Here is a 17751-nt window from a genome sequence, read left to right as displayed (position 1 = left end):
TATTCTAGAGCTCCTGTAAAGCCAAAACAATCTCTGTTACTTTCATTTCCGATTATCACTGTAAAGCTAATTTGAAACAATCTATATTTTTAAAAGCGCTATATAAATGAAAGTGACTCAGTGTTTCTCTCATACACTGCAAAAAATATTTTAATCAAGAAAATTTCAAAGATCTAACGAAGTAAGGATTTTTATTTACATCTACATTATCGAGTGTTATCCACATGAATTTAGATTGATTGGATCAGTTACACAAGAGTACAAAGGTATTATATTGCAGAAATACATACAGTATATCCTTCAGGCTTCTACGAGGTGTTTGCAATACACAGGCTTTAATGACCCATCTGGTTTGAAGAGGGGTGCCAGCAAGGGCAAATCCCAGGAACATTATCAGGCCCTGGTAAAGAAGTGGCCCTTTAGAGATAAATGAAAAGCTCAAATGTGAAGGATTTTCCTGAGCACTGCAATTCCACTGGCGTCACTGGGTTGGAAAAACTTTTATGTGTCCACATTGTTTATATTGCACTTTGGTGTGATGGCACAATAGATCTCTCACATTTGTAGCAGTCCCTGCTATGAGGTCAAACAAATACCACATTTATCCCAGCAGCCAGTGCAACTTCCTCTCAAAAACAGAGGAACTAATTCATAAACCACTGAATAAACGTTAGTGGCGTTCCACGATGAGAAACCGTTCTCTTTGGTCAGCTACAATAAATCCTTCCCTCTGGTCTGTCAGAAACAAGCTCTCTCTCCTGTCTGACACAAGAAAACTGTCTCTAGGGTTCATCATGATGAATCCTTCTTTGTCTTGTCCCATTGCCTCTACCTCGGCATATGAAGGATGTCCTGAACCACGTCGAAATGTCATGGCAGGCCAGTGTGTTGGTCGTCTCTATATATCAAGAACAAAATTACAACATTTTTAAAGCACCTACAAATAATTCAATTTGAAGGCTTGGTTTATATACATACGCTACCATTCAAAGGCTTGGGGTTGGTAAGATTTATTAAATTTTTTTGACAGAAACCTCATGCTCAGGTTACATTTATTCTACAAAAATATGGTAAAAACGTCTCGGTTACGTATGTAACCCTCGTTCCCTGAGTAGGGAACGGAGACGTTACGTCGGATGACGACGAATGGGGTTTCGCTTAGAAAGCCTATCAACTTCGAGTATTACAAAACGAGCCAATGGCAAAGTAATGCCATGGGTCTGCGGAATTTGCATAGCGTATCTCCGCCTTACCTCGTGGGTATAAAAGGAGGACGCCGGCAACATGCAGTTATGTTTTCGCCTCGGAGCCAAGTTAATCCTTCGTTCCACAAGCCATCTCTGAACTGTCAGCTTTCATACCTCATGCCGGCAACATGCAGGTATGTTTCTTCGCTGAGGAGCCAAGGCTGAGCTTCAGGCGATCCCCGCGGTACAGCGGAAAGTGGCAGGAAGACGTAACGTCTCCGTTCCCTACTCAGGGAACGAGGGTTACATACGTAACCGAGACGTTCCCTTTCGTTGTCACTCCGAGTTACGTCGGATGACGACGAATGGGGTTACCAGTCTAATCACGCCACCTTCTCGGCTGCTTCCAGTGCCCTGCGTAAATCTGAATTCCCTTTCGTGAGACTGGCACGGACGAAGGACTCCTATTTAGCACAGGAATACCAAGGTACACTGGGGGACATATCCCAAAGTTTAGGGGAAATATGCAATTACTGCCAACCCAGAGGGGGGGACTTAGAGAATACACATATGACCCGAAGGATGCATATGGAGAACACTGGGGTGTCCAGCCGCAGGTGGAATATTTCAACCCCAGGTGAGGCAAGGTGGCTTGCCAAGGGAAAGACACATGCTCAGAGAGGCTTACAGTGGAAATACACATGTGGGGGTCGCTCAGAGGAGGGACCATGCACACGGGAGGCACCTAGCCGACGCGCAGGCAATAGACACTGGCGCCGACGTCAGGAGTGCTGGAGGAGCTCAGGGCTTACGGGGAAGCTCACCTGAGGAGAATATCGCACGTACCCAGTCCGTGGAGTGGAATGGCGAGCAAGCGAAGACACCTGAGCGGGTCCGGTACTAGCTGGTTGAAGCGAGTACACGAGAGGACACTGGCTCCACTCGGAGATTATAGAATCTGGCGAATGTGTTAGGTGTCGCCCAGCCTGCAGCTCTGCAGATGTCTGTTAGCGAGGCGCCATGCGCTAGAGCCCAAGAGGATGCCACACTCCGGGTGGAGTGGGCAGTCACACCAATGGGGCACGGTCGACCTTGCTGCTGGTATGCCAAAGCAATGGCGTCCACTATCCAGTGAGACAACCTTTGCTTTGAGAGAGCCTTTCCCTTCAGCTTCCCACCATGACAGACAAAGAGCTGGTCTGAGGTCCTGAACCACTGCGTTCTGTCTAGATAGGCGCAGAGAGCGCGTACTGGACAGAGCAGTGCCAAGGCTGGGTCTGCCTCCTCCAGGGGCAGCGCTTGCAGGTTCACCACCTGGTCCCGGAAGGGAGTGGTAGGAACCTTGGGCACGTATCCAGGCCGGGGTCTCAGGAACACGTGAGAGTAAGCTGGCCCGAACTCCAGGCACGCTTCGTCAACGGAGAATGCGTGCAGGTCCCCTACCCTCTTGATGGAGGCCAGTGCAACCAGGAGCGCTGTCTTCATTGACAGGAACTTAAGCTCAACTGATTGTAGAGGCTCAAAGGGAGCACTCTGCAGGGCAGTTAGAACCACTGAGAGGTCCCAAGAGGGAACGAGAGGAGGGCGAGGAGGATTTAGTCTCCTCGCTCCTCTCAGGAACCTGACTATCAGGTCATGCCTCCCCAACGACTTACCTTCAACAAAGTCATGCTGTGCGGCAATGGCGGCGACATAGACTTTTAGGGTGGAGGGAGACAGCCTTCGCTCCAACCCATCTTGTAGGAAGGAAAGCACGACGCTGATCGAACATCTCCGGGGGTCTTCTCGGTGAGAAGAGCACCAGTTGACGAAGAGGTTCCACTTCAACGCATAGAGATGTCTCGTGGACGAAGCTCTAGCGGAAGTGATGGTAGCCACCACCGGTGGTGGTAGGGTACTCAAACCTACCTCGTCCTATCCAGGAGCCACACGTGGAGGTTCCAAAGATCGGGACGAGGGTGCCACAGGGTGCCCCGTCCCTGAGAAACCACAACCAGAAATGCACGGGCGAGCCGTCTTTAAAAAGACGTGCCGCGTGCGAGCTCTTTTGTGAGAGAAAGAAACTCTGAGAGTGTTGAAGCGCCCGGGGAGAAACACACTCACTGGCAAACCACTGCAAAGATAAGCAGGAAGCGCGCACTCGCGGGGAGATCGCCGTCACACCAACACCAGAGAATCACGCTCGTCTGTAAAGCTGACAGTTCAGAGATGGCTTGTGGAACGAAGGATTAACTTGGCTCCGAGGCGAAAACATAACTGCATGTTGCCGGCGTCCTCCTTTTATACCCACGAGGTAAGGCGGAGATACGCTATGCAAATTCCGCAGACCCATGGCATTTCTTTGCCATTGGCTCGTTTTGTAATACTCGAAGTTGATAGGCTTTGTAAGCGAAACCCCATTCGTCGTCATCCGACGTAACTCGGAGTGACAACGAAAGGGAACTGTAATATTTTCAGTATTTTTTCAAATTGTTGTTTGAATAGAAAGTTCAAAAGAACATTATAAATTTCCATTAGCTGAATATGCTTTAGTTACTTAAAGCTCACCTCTATAAAGAAGAGACTGGCGCTGGAGGTGGGATGGTAGTACATGTATATAGTGGCCAACACAGCGACCACCATGAGGACCATGGTTACGAGGATGCCAATGAGCAGACCAGTCTGCATCTTTTCCTCTCTCTGTTTTTCTGTAATTTCCATCTGAGAGTCTGAGAGAGAAGAGGATATTTACACCTGCTTGTAAAGAACAACAATCACAACTACATTTTTACATTTTTCGAAAGAAATGTGAGTGGCACTTGCCAAAATGCCACAATGTCAGGGTGTTCAGGGCTTTGCTGTGGTATTTGAGTGGTTGCATTAAGGCTTAATACAGTTCACCCAAAATAAAAATCATTTACTCACCCTAATGTCATTGCAAAACCTGTATGACTGACTGACTTCTGTGGAACATAAAATAAGATATTTTGAGAATTGTGAGAAGTCATTGATTATGGCACCAAATCATTTTGGTTACAGACATTCTTCAAAATTTCTTCATGTTCCACAAAAGAAAGAATGTACCGATTTTGAACAATACTAGGGTGAGTAAACGATTAATTTAGGTAAACTGTATCATGGTGAAAAAAAAAGCTTCTTAAAGGCACAAAGAACTAACATTACACTGGTGAAGGCAGGATTAACAGGAGAATTCAAAATATATGCAGTAAATGGTGACAGAATTTTCATTTTGGGGTAAATTATTTAAGAAGCTTTGTTTGCTTCATGAACTTCAAAGTAACACGCAGCACAGAAATCAAAAATGTATCCATGTTATACACTGCAACAGATACAATTGCTGGGAGTGTGTTCTGGAGATGAAAGGTCAATTTTGCATTATAGATTAAATGCTGTGTTGAAAAAAGTTATAGCCTGAAGAAGGAAGGAGCAGTGCAGGTGTTGTTTTTTCTTGTTGGCTCTTATAATTGGCCTCGTTTGGAAGCAAAGCATACAACTGGGGAGCGGCCTCTCGATGATCGGCAGTACGTAACAAAACTGATACATACCACCAGTGAGGAAGCTGGTAGGAAGGTTTCTTATGAATAAGGGTGTGCTGGTGATTTTGGTGGTGAGCGAGGAGGCTGACGTGGTCGATGTTGTAGTTGTTGTAGTCATAGATACTGCTGTTACTCCTGTCTGAACAGCTGGAGTGCTGCTTTTAATGAAGGGCCATTTTCTGTCACAGCTCTGATTTTTTATCTTAAAATACATCCACAACAAGTCAGTAAAAATGAGAGATGGTGGACTGTAAAAGAGGAACGAAAGATGATCTATTCACCTCACTTAAGCACCCACTGTCAACCCAGTCTTGACGATACTGGTCAAAACCACTGGAACATCTGCAGAACAAGCATTATTCGCAGCTGTTGAGTAAGTTGAAGCACACTGCACTTTATCTATCTGGCTATTCACATCAAAAATACAAGTGAACCAAGTGTATACCTCTGTAGGCGATTACACCAGCTACAGTTGAAACCGATCTGAGCCGTAACACATATCTCACAGCTGGAGAACTGAAGGCAGGCTGACAGCAGGAGGAGCAACAGAGCAACATTTTAACATTTAAAGACGTGGGTACTACTTTCTGATTTCTCACAGTATGTGATTAAATGTACTGAAGTCAAACATAGAATTGGTTTTAGTTCTAGGGAAAATATTAACAAACATTTCTAAGCACCGCTATTTTCTGTGGATGTGATGCATTTGGTCAAAGCTGAATCTAGTTGTATCAGCAGTTCAGACTCACTCGGCAGAGGAAGCATCTCAACAGCAGTGACGGTCATGATCTTGGATTTTAAGAGCTCTACCCGATGATATTCATATATTGTTCTCCTTCTAACATCTGTCATGAAAAAAAAGACATTGGAAGGCCAGTATCGTAATTGTTAACTAAAACTATTAAAAATCATGTTCATTATATGAAATCAAGCTGAAATAAAATAAAATATAAATATTTCATGAATAACTTGGTAACACTACAATAAGGTCCCATTAGTTTACATTAGTTAGTGGATTAACTGACAGTGAGCAATACATTTGTTGCAGTATTTATTAATTAATCTTTATGTTAGTTAATTTCTGTCCTGACAACTCTAGGAGTGTTTGTCATGGTAATGTGAATGACAATTTTGATATATTTGGTCTTGACGGTCTTGAATAGTTCTGCTATGCTGCTGCTGTTATTGCTGCTGCTGCTGCAGAGCAAGTACGGGACTTGCTATTGCCAATACATACACAACACTCAGCTGTGAGCAAGTAAGATATGCTGCTGCTGTACAATATAGCATACATGAATTGCCCAGAGTAGATCAATACAGGTGGAGCTGGGGAAGGTGGAGTGTTTCTGTAAGCACGCTGCACTGCTAAGGCAAATGCTAACCAAGTATTTTAAGGTTGAGCATGCAAGCTCATTGGCTACTGATACAGCAGGAACAAATCAGCTGTGCCCTATAGAGAATAATGTGATTACAAGCGGATTGAGTTATAGATCTACAAGCCTGTGCCATGAAGAGTTCCATGACAGAACTTTGTATTAAAAAAATACTACAACTCTTCATTGTTAGTTCATGTTATAGTTCAGGACCATTAAGATGAAGTACTACAATTGCTAAAAAAATAAAAATGAAATTCAAATAAAATAAGGTAAATCAAAGCTAAAACGAAATATTGAAAACAAATGAAAGTGATAAAAGCACATAAATTAAAAAATAAAATTCAAATAAAAACTCAAAATATAAAAAATATAAGCTTATTCAAATATTAATAAATACTGTGATTGTATATAAATAATACTAAAATATCACTAGTGAAGGCAGAATTAAAAGGTCAATAATTTTTTTTTTGCAAAGTCAAGGATTATTTTCCCATTCAAGAAGAGTTACTCACTGGGAAGCTGTTCGATCTTATGAAGAACCACAAATGCATCAGAAAGCCCGACTTTCACTGGATGATTCACTGAGCTGATCTTACTAATGTCAATGGGAAGCTAAAAGCAGATGAAAGCCGACAATCAGACATTGCATCATCAACACATTACAGTGATGACAGCTGGATGTAAAAACCAAGAAGTATTTTAAAAAAATCAACCTCTTTATATGCAAAGGTGATTCTTCCATTGTTGTACAAAGCTGTCTGGAAGGTGAAACTGCCGAGATGTGATGCATCCTGGAGATACACATGGTCCCACTGCACAACAAGAGCTGTGGCTAACAGATAGGAAGTAGATTAATAATACAGCCATTTAACTATATCACATTCAATAATGACAATCAGGACACTTTAAAAAAATTGTCTGTTCCATTTTACCATTATCACAGTACATGACTGTTGAATTCTGTGAGATGCTGAGGTCAAAATTAGCCATGAGAGGAGCGATGTACTGAGTAGCAGTCAGCATTTTGTGGATAACATCTCCAGTGTAGATGAAACCTGAATAAAAATTGTATAAATATTGAACTACCATTCAAAGGTTTTGGGGTCAATAAGAAAGCGATACTTTCATTCAGCAACGATTGATCAAAAGTGACAGTAAAGACATTTATAATGTTACAAAAGATTTATATTTCAAATAAACTTTCAATTCAACTAAGACTGATGTATCAAGGTTTCCTACAAAATATTAAGCAGCACAACTGTTTTCAACATTAAACATAATAAGAAATGTTTCTTGAGCACCGAATCAGCATATTATAATTATTTCAGTAGGATCATGTGACACTAAAGACTGGTTCAGCTTTGCCATCACAGGAATAAATTACATTTTAAAACATATTAAAACATTATAGTGCACAATTTTGTTTTACTGTATTTTTAATTAAATAAATGTAGCCTTGGTGAGCATAAAAGAAACGTATTTGAAAAAAATGATATTTGTAAAAACATTTATGTATATAAAATATATTTTAAAAAGTTAATTTAAAATATATTTGTGAATAATATTAAAATAAAATATAAATCACTCATTTGTTTTGCACTTACCCCCTGTCGCTACATGTATTTGCCTCAATGAATGTCCGTAGAAAGGGAAATTGAAGGACAAATTCACTCTCTATAAAACATTTTTGAAAAAAAACTCAACTAAATTTCATTATATGCATAAAAATGTGTAACAGTTACAAAAATTACCTTTAAGAAAACTTTGTAGCAGACGTACCAAAGTTTGTCGATGTGTGTTGGAGAGAATTTCATGAACTCTTCCCATGTTCATTTGCTCAATATTTACCCACAAATCCTTGCCTGCACTGTCTGTGGGCCCATAGAATTTGGATGTGTAGTAGACATGATCCATATCTCTCTGATGAGCAAATACACACGTTATCTCAGATGAATATATGAGAAGATATATATGAGACATTCCTGGATGTTCACCTTAATGGATAAGTTGTCATGACTGTCATTTGTCACAACTTCAGGAAAGCGCTCTGAATCTAATCTGCCGTGCTCTTCATAGCGCTCCAGACTGATCTCACCCACAGGTTTGGATGAGAGCATCCATCTCTTCCATCTTTTATTGTAAAGCTTGAGGTTTACACCAGCACTCTCTTGCTTGGAGAGCCTCTCAAAGGTGAAGTTAGAGACACCTGATGAATTAAGATTAATCACATTTTACAAGCTGCATTGTCTGTTGTTACACAAGGAGATTAATTAATAAACAAAATAATGCAAATTGTTCTCTGAATCAAAATGAACATAAATGTTTATGTTTCACATAATAGATAACATACTTTCAGCTGTTTTGATAACTGAAGAATGTAACACTGACAAGGATATTTAGCAGCTGTGGGACTGCAAATGACCTGTAATGCAAATAAACACAGTTTCTTCACATCCCACAGTGACAGGAGTTTGTCTAAAGTACTTCTTTCACAGAAGAGTGTGAAACATGCTCCGAATTCCTCATAGTGCTGGACGGGGGGAGTGTGATGGCAGGGCAGTGTTTTGACTGGGGTAACACACAGTTCGTTCCATTGTCCTTCTCATTTGAATTCTGCCAACATTTTTTCTAAACCTCAAGGACAAAGGTGCGTTCCTTCTTTTCTCTTTTTGCCATTGTGATCCCAGGGTACAGTGAGCAGGCATGTGCCAAAAATGGTCTGCATGACCAGTAACTTGATGAGTAAAGATATGATGATATATATATATATATATATATATATATATATATATATATATATATATATATATATATATATATATATATATATTATACAGTTACACTGCTTAATGACTAAGCTGGGCAATATTACTCGTTTACTACTGGTTTCACAGACAAAGCTTAAGCCTAGTTCCAGACTAAAATGCATGTTTGAGCTGTTTGAAAGCAACTTGCACTGACATATCTTAAAATATGTCAGTGCCATTGTTTTGCCTCACAAAGTTTTGCGTGTATTGCTCACCAGTTTTTTATAAGGCACTAAATGTTACTTAAATGTCCTAATTGAACTAATAGGCCCAATCCTGGCTTAATCTAAAGCCTGTCTGTGAAACCAGGCCTTAATCTTTGTTTTACTTCTACTTGAGAATAACAGGTGCAAATGCTTCTTAGATTATTTGTGGGCCAATTCATTTATTGAAAATCGAATTCATACAGTCAATGACCTCTTGAATATGCTTGTTCTATGATAAAAAAAAAATGTTTTAATAGTGCAAAACAAAGTATCTAGGTTGTCTGTATGGAGATTATACAGTACTTTATCTTCTAGGCTAAATCATTGTAGTTTTATTAATAGAATCAGGAATACAATGTGCAACGTTTCGCTTAAATTTCAATTAATGTATTTTTAAAGCACATTTAAAGACACGTTGATCCAAAGTGATGTAGCCTACAGATTGAGCCGCGACATAAAATAAAACAAAGCCGAACACATTAATGAAATCAGAGACCTAATCAGTATTAAAAGCCACAGAATAGCCTAATATTTTAAGTGCAGATTTAACACGTGAAAATTACGCTAAATAGTTTGCCAGCGAGTTAAAAAAAGCAGTAAAGCATAGGCTACTTTTCGTCACAATACTGCACGTGAAGTAAGAATTTTATTTTTTAAATTCAGATTTAAGTTAGCTACATTAAATAACTCTTATTCCGTATTTTAGACGACTGAACGAAAACATGCAAAATAAATGAATGTCTTACCATTGCATGGCAATTCCTGAATGGTAAATTTAATCTGAATAAAGGCGAATATTCCTAAGAAAATATGTGGTCTTGCCGGTAGTGCCATAACCAATTTAATTTAAATTGTCTTTGCAAATTAATACCGAGGGAGAAGAAGCCAAGTACGATGTTGAACTGCATAATCCGGCGGCACGTTGAATTCCACAACCGCGCGAGACTGTCCAGTGACGTGCGTATGAGAAGTTCATTATGGCATGGGCTATTCTACAGAATTGTTTCAAACTTTTTTTTTACAGTCTATGGTTCAAACATCTGGGAAACATCTTTAAAAAAAAATGGGTCTTTCCCCACAATTTTGTAATCTATGCAAATTATTTGCAGCAAATTTTATAATCCAAGTGCACATTTCTATATTATATTCAGAAAGTTTGAGAATATTTTGCTCTCCCCAAATTTGTCATTTCAATAACATGGGTTAAATTGACCAATGAACGAATATATTTTTGCTATTTTATTAAAAAGTTTTCATCTACCTTGTATATATATATATATATATATATATATATACAAGGTAGATGAAAACTTTTTAATAAAATAGCACAAAAAAATTATATATATATATATTGCAATTTTAACAATATTTCAAGTGTAATTTATGAGATTTGTTGTATTTTCAACCCAATCTTTGTTTGTAAAAGGCATAAAGTGAATCATGATTTCAAAGAGGTGGAAAGTCCAGGGGTCAGAAAGTAAAAGTTCCGCCATAATTTTATTCCACCAATGAACTCAGCCAGTTGATCTCACTAATTAGTTCTACCTACTGGCTGAAAAACGGCTAATTAGCAAATCCGGTTGATTGGAACAAACTACTGAGGAGGACTTTTACATTCTGATCCTGGACTTTCCACCTCTGAGGATTCATTGGTTTGAATATACTTGAACCAAACACCATAACATCTTATTTGATAATTCAATATAGGCCTACTTTATTTTTGACAGAACATCATGTTTCAGTCGTGAATGCATATTTTCGAGTAGTGACAGTAATGTTGAAAGAGACAGACAAGCGCCACTGTGCGCATCTGTCCCATCAATCAGGAGGTGTAACTTGTGCATGTCAAATAAAATCAGTCATAATCAATAAATTGTATTTCTTATGTTTTTTAATCATTACTTATTTAAACTAGCTAATAGTTTCTAAGCCTCTAGTGTGGATTGTTCCAATTTAAGAAAGAACTTGCGAACGGTTGGTGCAACCCTACCCAGATGTTTTGACAATTACAATACATTTATTGTGATGCTAAACAAAGTTGCACAAAATGAATGTGATACCACGAAGCACAGAACTGTTTTGTAAATAGTATTCAGTCACATTGAACATATCACTCTGGAGTCAGCAATGTCTCCTGAATGTGAACAGCAGAGTTTTGTCAGCATAAACAGAGACATAATAAGCAGTGGATTAAAAAACAGAGACATCACCGGCATAAAAATCAGCTTCAACCTTTTACTTTAATTTATCTGGGCACTTAAAACTGATGTATTTCATCCTTCCTTGTGGGGCTACTTGTAAGTGTATAGATGAGTGTGGTTATGTGAGAGTGTGTGTGCTTGTTTGAAAGGCAGACAGTAAGAGGGAGCATTGGCTTACTGTGAGCAAACTGGTTCCTATGAGAAATGAGTGGATTAGGTGAGTGTGACATGTCTCATAGGTTTGGAAAATTCAAACAGCCCTCTCCTGAATGATGTTAGGTCAACTCAAGATTCAGGGGTTAAAAAAAAAGTGAAATATCAGACATAGCCTTTTCCATCCAAACATCGACTTGCTAAGATTTCTTTTTGTTTTAGGTGAAGTCTAAATTGTCTGGTTTCATGAGTCAAACCCCATTTCCAGTACATAAGAAAGTTCTTGTAATTTGCTAAACTAAATGAAGAAAGCAGTCATACGATATAACACAAAGCTGCAGTAGGAAAAGCCCTTAATATCACAATAGTGTCAACTGAAATATTTTCAGCCTCATAAAGTGAATTAAAAAAGAGCAAAGGTTGGGTTCCTGACACTCCAAATAATGTTAGTTGCACATAAGTAGTACGTCTCTTCAACATATTTAAGTGCAATGTTGTTATCTATGTAGTATGTGAATATGTAAATAAAAAAAAATAATAAAAATAATAATATTAATTATAATAATAAAAAGTGCCTCATGATATAGGCCTGAATTTGCATGACAGAACATATAAATTATATAATCTAGAAGTATATAAATGTTTTTAAAAGTAATTATATAGTACTTGAGATCGTAAGAAACACATAAAGCCAATGAGCCATTTTACTGTATTTCCATTACGGTGTCAACTCTTTCCAGTACATGGTGCTGTGTTTGGCAATGATTCAGTCAGCCAGACATTTAAAGGCCATTGGGATAGTGTTATTCCAAATGGTTGTGTCATTAACTGCATTTAGTGTGGAGGATTCCAGATTATTTTTTCGATATAATAGGAATATGGATGGCATAAAGATGACATGCAATATATTTGCTTCTATGTGAGTTTGGGATTGCTCATTTTATGTGAAATATTCATCATTTCCATTTGTTGTAAATGAAATATTGTCCCTGGAGCTGGCGTTCTCTGCTGTGGATGTTAAACCCTGGCAAAAACAGGAATAGAAAAACTTAAAGATATATTCTTATTACATAATATGCATGTAATTTAGAGAAAATACTCACACTCATGTTGCAGTCAAAGGGGCTAGAAGAATTTCCAAGCACGTCATCTTGAAGTAGAGATTCCCTGTAAAGAAACACAACATGTTTGTCCTCTTTTCTTTTTTTTTTGTCATTATATTCTAACGAATTGAGCAGTACATACCTTTTTCTTTTTTTATTCAGCACAAAAAGGACAACACCAACAGTAAATATCACCACAAGTGTCACTCCCACTCCAACACCAATACCTACAGCTGAACAAACCAACAAATGTTTTGTATAAGGAAATACAATGCTGCAGAATTTGACAAGTCATACTTTTACAATGCAAACTAATTCACTGTGACAATTATGAATGAGGAGGGTTCAAATAGAAAACAAAAATTGACTTTGGTCAAATGTTGGTCAATATTTGATTTATCATCTCAGCATTGAATTATAGACTTAATTATGACAGGTTTATACTGGATTGATAATGGACATTAAATATCAAATACAAATCATTTTTATTTTTTATAATTTTTATTTTTTGACCAGTTCATGCTTCCCTGGATGAGGAAATTAAATTGCATTTGAGCTCTCAATTGAGCAGCCATTTAGAGAGTTTCATTTATTATTTGATAATTTGAGCATTTGATTTATCATTCAAGCCGCTGTTTTGAGAGATCTTTTTATCAAAGTGTCTTGTTTGAAATACAAATATCACATTTTGATCCAAAATGTCATGTTTCGATTTATGAGGAAATATGAGGAACAGAAATCATGATCATTTTTGTGATGACGAGTGCAGGTGATGAGATGAGCTGATGAGATAATGCAGTGAAAATAAGTTAAAAAATCATTCCTTGGCCAGTAAAAAAGAGAAATCATGGCCAGAAATGTGAATCATTCTCAATTCACCCTCTATATGCAGGTGTAGCAAAGAGTTTGGATCCTGTGTGAGAGATGTATAAGACTGGCAGGCATTAATCTGTCTCTTACTGTCACTAGAGTGTGGAAGTGGTGAGATGGAACCTGAGTCACAAGGCCCAGGAATAATGTGAACATCATCAATAGCTATACTTCCTTTTGGACCTTCTCCCTTCAGGAATTCAAATATAAACTGTGGAAAAAAGGAGGAGACAATAATGTACAAATGTTTTGTGGTTTTGCTTTGAGTAAATCTTAAAATGATTCCCATTGATCCTGTGAATTCTGCATGATAGAGTTTGATACCCAGAAAGGCTCTCGGTATGACACATAAATGTTGCCTGTCCTCCACACGTCGCCCTGATCTCCTGACTCCACCCATACTATCTGGCCAAGCTTATTCCCGCTGTTATGGATGGTCCTAGGAAAAAAAGAGTCTCAATGAATTGAGATGCAAGTACATACACATAAAAGGTGGGGGGTTTTTTTTTGGTCATGGTTCTGTACCTGTTATTGACGTATAACTTGAGAGTCCCAACTTTGTGTCCATACATATGATACCAGAATGTAAAGCAGTGCCCCCTGCTGTCAGGTGTGAATATCTCACTCAGGATCATGGCAGTGTCTCCCCAGAACCCCACAGAACTGTCCATATAAAGGTAATAACCTACAAGCACAAGAGCATCACATAACCTCTTTACACCTTAAATGAAAATGTGACCATTTGTGATCATTTTTTTAATGAAGGGTCCGATTTCATCACTATATAAATTACTCACTTCTTTAGTGTGTTACTGTGTGTTGATAAAAGCCTGTTTTTTTTTTAAATCAGATTTTGATTAATCAAATGGGAATCAAATCTGCTGAATCATTTACTAAAAAGACTAATTTGTTCATTAAAGGTACAATAAGTGATTTCTGAGAAACGCTGTTGATATTTGTAATCACCAAAACAAACATGCCCCAAACAAAAAGGATCACACCTCTATCTTGAACCCCCCCCCCAAATTAACAAACAGGTTATGCAGCACAGGCACCTCCCCCCTCATGAGTGGACACGCCCCTTACTGCTGATTGGCTTCAAGTGTGTTTTGGTGCTCGTTCTGATCCACTTTCAACAGCGTTTCTCAGAAATCGCTTACTGCACCTTTAATTCATTCAGTGACCTTTTCTCTTGGTTACATTGTTGTCAGGATGTAGGTCGCAACAAACGAATCACTCATTCAATTATTCACTCAACCGATTCATTAAAAACAACTAATTATTTACATCCAAAACAAGTCTTAATATCCTTAATTAAAGTTTGTGTGCTTCAAATTTACAAAGAGATTCCAGAAAGCATTATGTGTTTTCCAAGTTGTTCATGAATTAAACTAATTTTAATTCACAAATATATTGTTTTTCGAGCCCAATTCTATTGATTGACAGGTGAGTAGGCTTCCCTTAACTTTTGTCCGGATTTGCAATTTACTCCACAAAAGCAATGAGGTCAAGTGTATTTGATGACCTTTAAATATAGTTTGGAACCCATTGAAAGCAATATTAAAAGCTACACTATCTAGCAGCTGAAAAATAAAACTGCAAGCTTGCATTCAAAGTGATTTCATAACCCGCATATTGATAGTGGCTCCCTGATGCTCGCAAATTATTTATACAATATAATTACCCAGCTATATAATTGCAAGAGAATGCAAAAGCATTGAAATATATTTTTTCCTCATAACCCTTCAGGTGCTCCATAGAATGCGTAATTTCCTTTCCGAACATTGTGCTCAGCTTTGGGCACATATCAGATCTATCTATATACTTCCTTCATAAACTAATTCTTTATGACATTTTAATGAAGCTCAGTGAACTCCTTCAGCTCACCTGTGGAAGTGTTGGTGGTGTGGTCCACACTGGGTCGTGTGTGATTTCCAGTACGTGCCTGGGCTCTGAGCCAGTCAGCATCATCCACCTCTATCAGATTCATCCAGCTGCAGAAGTTTGCCTCAAAGTCACATTGTCCTGAAGGAGTGCAGGGATTGTTTGAAACCTGAACATCATCAAGCGCTATGACTCCCTGTTCCGTCTGGCCTGCAATCCCCTCCACCACAATCTGAAAAGACAGCTGTATTAATGAGGACACTCTTGCAGTACCACATCATTAAACTCAAGGTTACAAAACTGTACTATAACTTGTGGCAGGCTTTTAAGGCCATTATTTGCAATAATATGTGATTGTTATTCTGAAATAATGTGCTGGACGTTTCAATCAGTCACCAGATACAACGCTGACTCAGGTACTCACTCTGTAGTTTGACCCTGAGAGGGTTAGAGGGGTCTGGGCAAACCTCCACAGTCCTCCCTGCTCTCCAGACTTGGTCACCAGCAGGGGCCAATCTTTGTCTGAGAACTTTTGATACACATTTAGGGTCCCAGTGCCCTGTCCCTCCATGTAATACCATAGCTGGAGACACTTGGCATCACCTGGAATGAAGATTATGTCTTTTTTCCACCCTGTAGTTAATAGTTTACATATATCACAGTTAACAGAAAGATACACAGTTTTCTCTCACCAGTTTGAAACAGAGGAGATGTCATTATAGCTCTATGTCCTTGCACATGGGTAGGTGCACTTTCCATATAAAAGTAGGATCCACTCGCTGTGTTGGTTGTATGGTCGAAACCAGGTCTAGATTTAGATTTTACATTATTTCCTGACTCTCGGATCCAGTCCAGGTCATCATTGTCCTGTTGTATCCAGCCACAACTCCCCTCTTCAAAGTCACAAAGACCCTCTGAAACAAATATTAGCTGGTGATATTCATAAACATTTATTTATCAATATTTAAAGATGCGCTGATATTATTAAACTTCTGTCCAATAATTTTCTTTATAATAAAAAAATATAAAAAAAACACTAAAAACTAAAAGAATTGTATTCTACAGGTGAATTTAGGCATTACATTATAATGTGCATTATGTAAAATATATATTCATTTTGAGAATTGCTAAAGATTTAATTTAACAGAGTTATTTAACTATTTTTATATACTTGTATATTAAACCATTTTTTGTGTTTTTTAAAGATTTACGTTGTTTAAATAATTTTTATAAAGATGCATAACATTTTCGTTATCAGCTGATATTTTGGTTTAACTGATCCGTAGATTACTGCAAAGGCAATACAAATAGAAATCAGTATGCGTGATATATTCTAATATGCGTGAATATTCTATTTTGGCTGTTACTATACCAAACAAACATGTGAGCCTGGAAGAGGGGTGATTTGATTAAGGGGATATTGACCAAAAAACTTTATTGTATAACTTTAAATGATTTTTTTTTATAGAACTAGATTTGATGAGTAGTGATTTAAAATAATATATTTTGTTTAACCAGACAGTTTGATACTGAAGACAGTAACTAGATGGATGAATACAACATTATGTTACAGCTGTGCCAAATGCTTGTAGTGCTCTAATAAGCATGGATGACAATTCAACAGGGCAATGTGAAAAACAACAGACCAAATACTAAGCTATGTTATTAATTACCTGTGGGAGCACAGGCACCCTTAGTGACGGATAAATCATCTATAGCAATGTGCCCAGACAGTCCTCCAACTGAAGCCTCAATTAATATCTGATGAACATATGTAAGTTTCACATGACTCTGAGCCAACTGCCATTCATTCCTCTGAGACCCTTCTCTTAACCACATCTACAGTTTTAGAAACAAAAACATTTTTTTGGAGTTAGTATAAAACATTTTGGATTCCTTACATGTTACATTAGAAAATGCCCAGAAAATGTTGTTCTTTTGAGTCTTACTAATGTTATGTGGTTGGATGAAATGTCAAATATAGACATTCTTAATGATCCCACTGTTGCTCCAAACATGTGATACCAGAACGTGAAGCAATATCCATCAGGTCCAGTAGGGGGCGACAGAGGAGACTTCAAATGAGCCATATCCCCAGTTCTGCCATGACTTGAGCTCTTGATGTACAAATAATACCCTGTAAAACAACAGAGGACACATAGTTAGGACATACATGATGATTGACCTGGCATGGATAAGGTGGAAATGGTTGCTGGCTCACCCTTTCCACTGGTGTGGTCACCCAAAGGACCTGTATTTGGAGTCTCAGTCGGTCCACTCCATCTCTCCCAGTCTAGGTCCTCTGCAGCTCCCTGGATCCACCCACACAAGTCCTTCTCAAAGGAGCATGTGACCAAGGAAAAGTCTGGCGTACAGGAGAAGTGAGACATGATCTCATCATCATAATGTGGGCTCAGGTTACTGAGCA

At 38.4% G+C, this 17751-nt stretch overlaps 2 protein-coding genes across 8 annotated transcripts in view; both read right to left on the bottom strand.

Moving 5' to 3' along the window:
- Positions 1-248: 248 nt before the first annotated feature.
- plxdc2a (plexin domain containing 2a) lies at positions 249-10037 on the bottom strand. Of its 3 annotated transcripts, none has more exons than XM_077230325.1 (14): positions 9859-9965; positions 8450-8521; positions 8094-8305; positions 7879-8019; positions 7704-7773; positions 7032-7154; positions 6813-6931; positions 6612-6711; positions 5473-5568; positions 5169-5250; positions 5005-5065; positions 4733-4925; positions 3735-3895; positions 249-898 (listed from the first exon to the last, which is right to left on the bottom strand). In XM_077230325.1, exons 3-14 carry the CDS (start codon positions 8214-8216, stop codon positions 671-673), a joined length of 1497 nt encoding a protein of 498 aa, XP_077086440.1. In that variant the 5' UTR covers positions 8217-8305; positions 8450-8521; positions 9859-9965; the 3' UTR covers positions 249-670. The 3 variants fall into 3 exon arrangements, with proteins under 3 accessions (XP_077086440.1, XP_077086424.1, XP_077086433.1); XM_077230318.1 differs by lacking the exon at positions 8450-8521 and adding an exon at positions 984-1057 and having other exon boundaries at positions 807-898; positions 9859-10037; XM_077230309.1 differs by lacking the exon at positions 8450-8521 and having other exon boundaries at positions 9859-10037.
- A 2104-nt stretch (positions 10038-12141) lies between these two features.
- LOC143738236 (MAM and LDL-receptor class A domain-containing protein 1) overlaps positions 12142-17751 on the bottom strand; it is a 44175-nt gene continuing 38565 nt past the window's right edge. For 4 of the 5 annotated variants that reach the window (XM_077230282.1, XM_077230272.1, XM_077230266.1 and 1 more), the window contains 12 exons: positions 17545-17688; positions 17273-17460; positions 16997-17162; positions 16016-16237; positions 15748-15926; positions 15327-15555; positions 13965-14124; positions 13764-13878; positions 13530-13650; positions 12712-12802; positions 12570-12633; positions 12142-12490 (listed from right to left, as the gene is read on the bottom strand). In XM_077230282.1, coding sequence (XP_077086397.1) covers positions 12407-12490; positions 12570-12633; positions 12712-12802; positions 13530-13650; positions 13764-13878; positions 13965-14124; positions 15327-15555; positions 15748-15926; positions 16016-16237; positions 16997-17162; positions 17273-17460; positions 17545-17688 — 1763 coding nt within the window. In that variant the 3' untranslated portion in view covers positions 12142-12406. Of the gene's footprint in view, positions 12491-12569; positions 12634-12711; positions 12803-13529; positions 13651-13763; positions 13879-13964; positions 14125-15326; positions 15556-15747; positions 15927-16015; positions 16254-16996; positions 17163-17272; positions 17461-17544; positions 17689-17751 lie in introns of those variants that run through there. The other variant, XM_077230298.1, reaches the window with a different exon arrangement.

Source organism: Siphateles boraxobius, unplaced genomic scaffold (assembly GCF_051911475.1).
Source record: "Siphateles boraxobius isolate OS27281-9 unplaced genomic scaffold, OSU_SipBor_1 1, whole genome shotgun sequence".
In the NCBI taxonomy this organism is placed as follows: Eukaryota; Metazoa; Chordata; class Actinopteri; order Cypriniformes; family Leuciscidae; genus Siphateles; species Siphateles boraxobius.
The sequence above is the reverse complement of the archived record's forward strand: the minus strand, read 5'-3'. Positions and strand labels throughout refer to the sequence as shown.

What these genes read in the sequence shown, in the direction of transcription:
- plxdc2a (XM_077230309.1), bottom strand. Translation starts at nt 9,946, where the DNA reads ATGGCACTACCGGCAAGACCACATATTTTCTTAGGAATATTCGCCTTT. An exon ending in AATACATGTAGCGACAGGGG is followed by an intron (nt 7,155 to 7,703) that starts GTAAGTGCAAAA and finishes ATTTTTATTCAG; the next exon opens with GTTTCATCTACACTGGAGAT. An exon ending in TACCAGCTTCCTCACTGGTG is followed by an intron (nt 3,896 to 4,732) that starts GTATGTATCAGT and finishes CTTCTCTCTCAG; the next exon opens with ACTCTCAGATGGAAATTACA.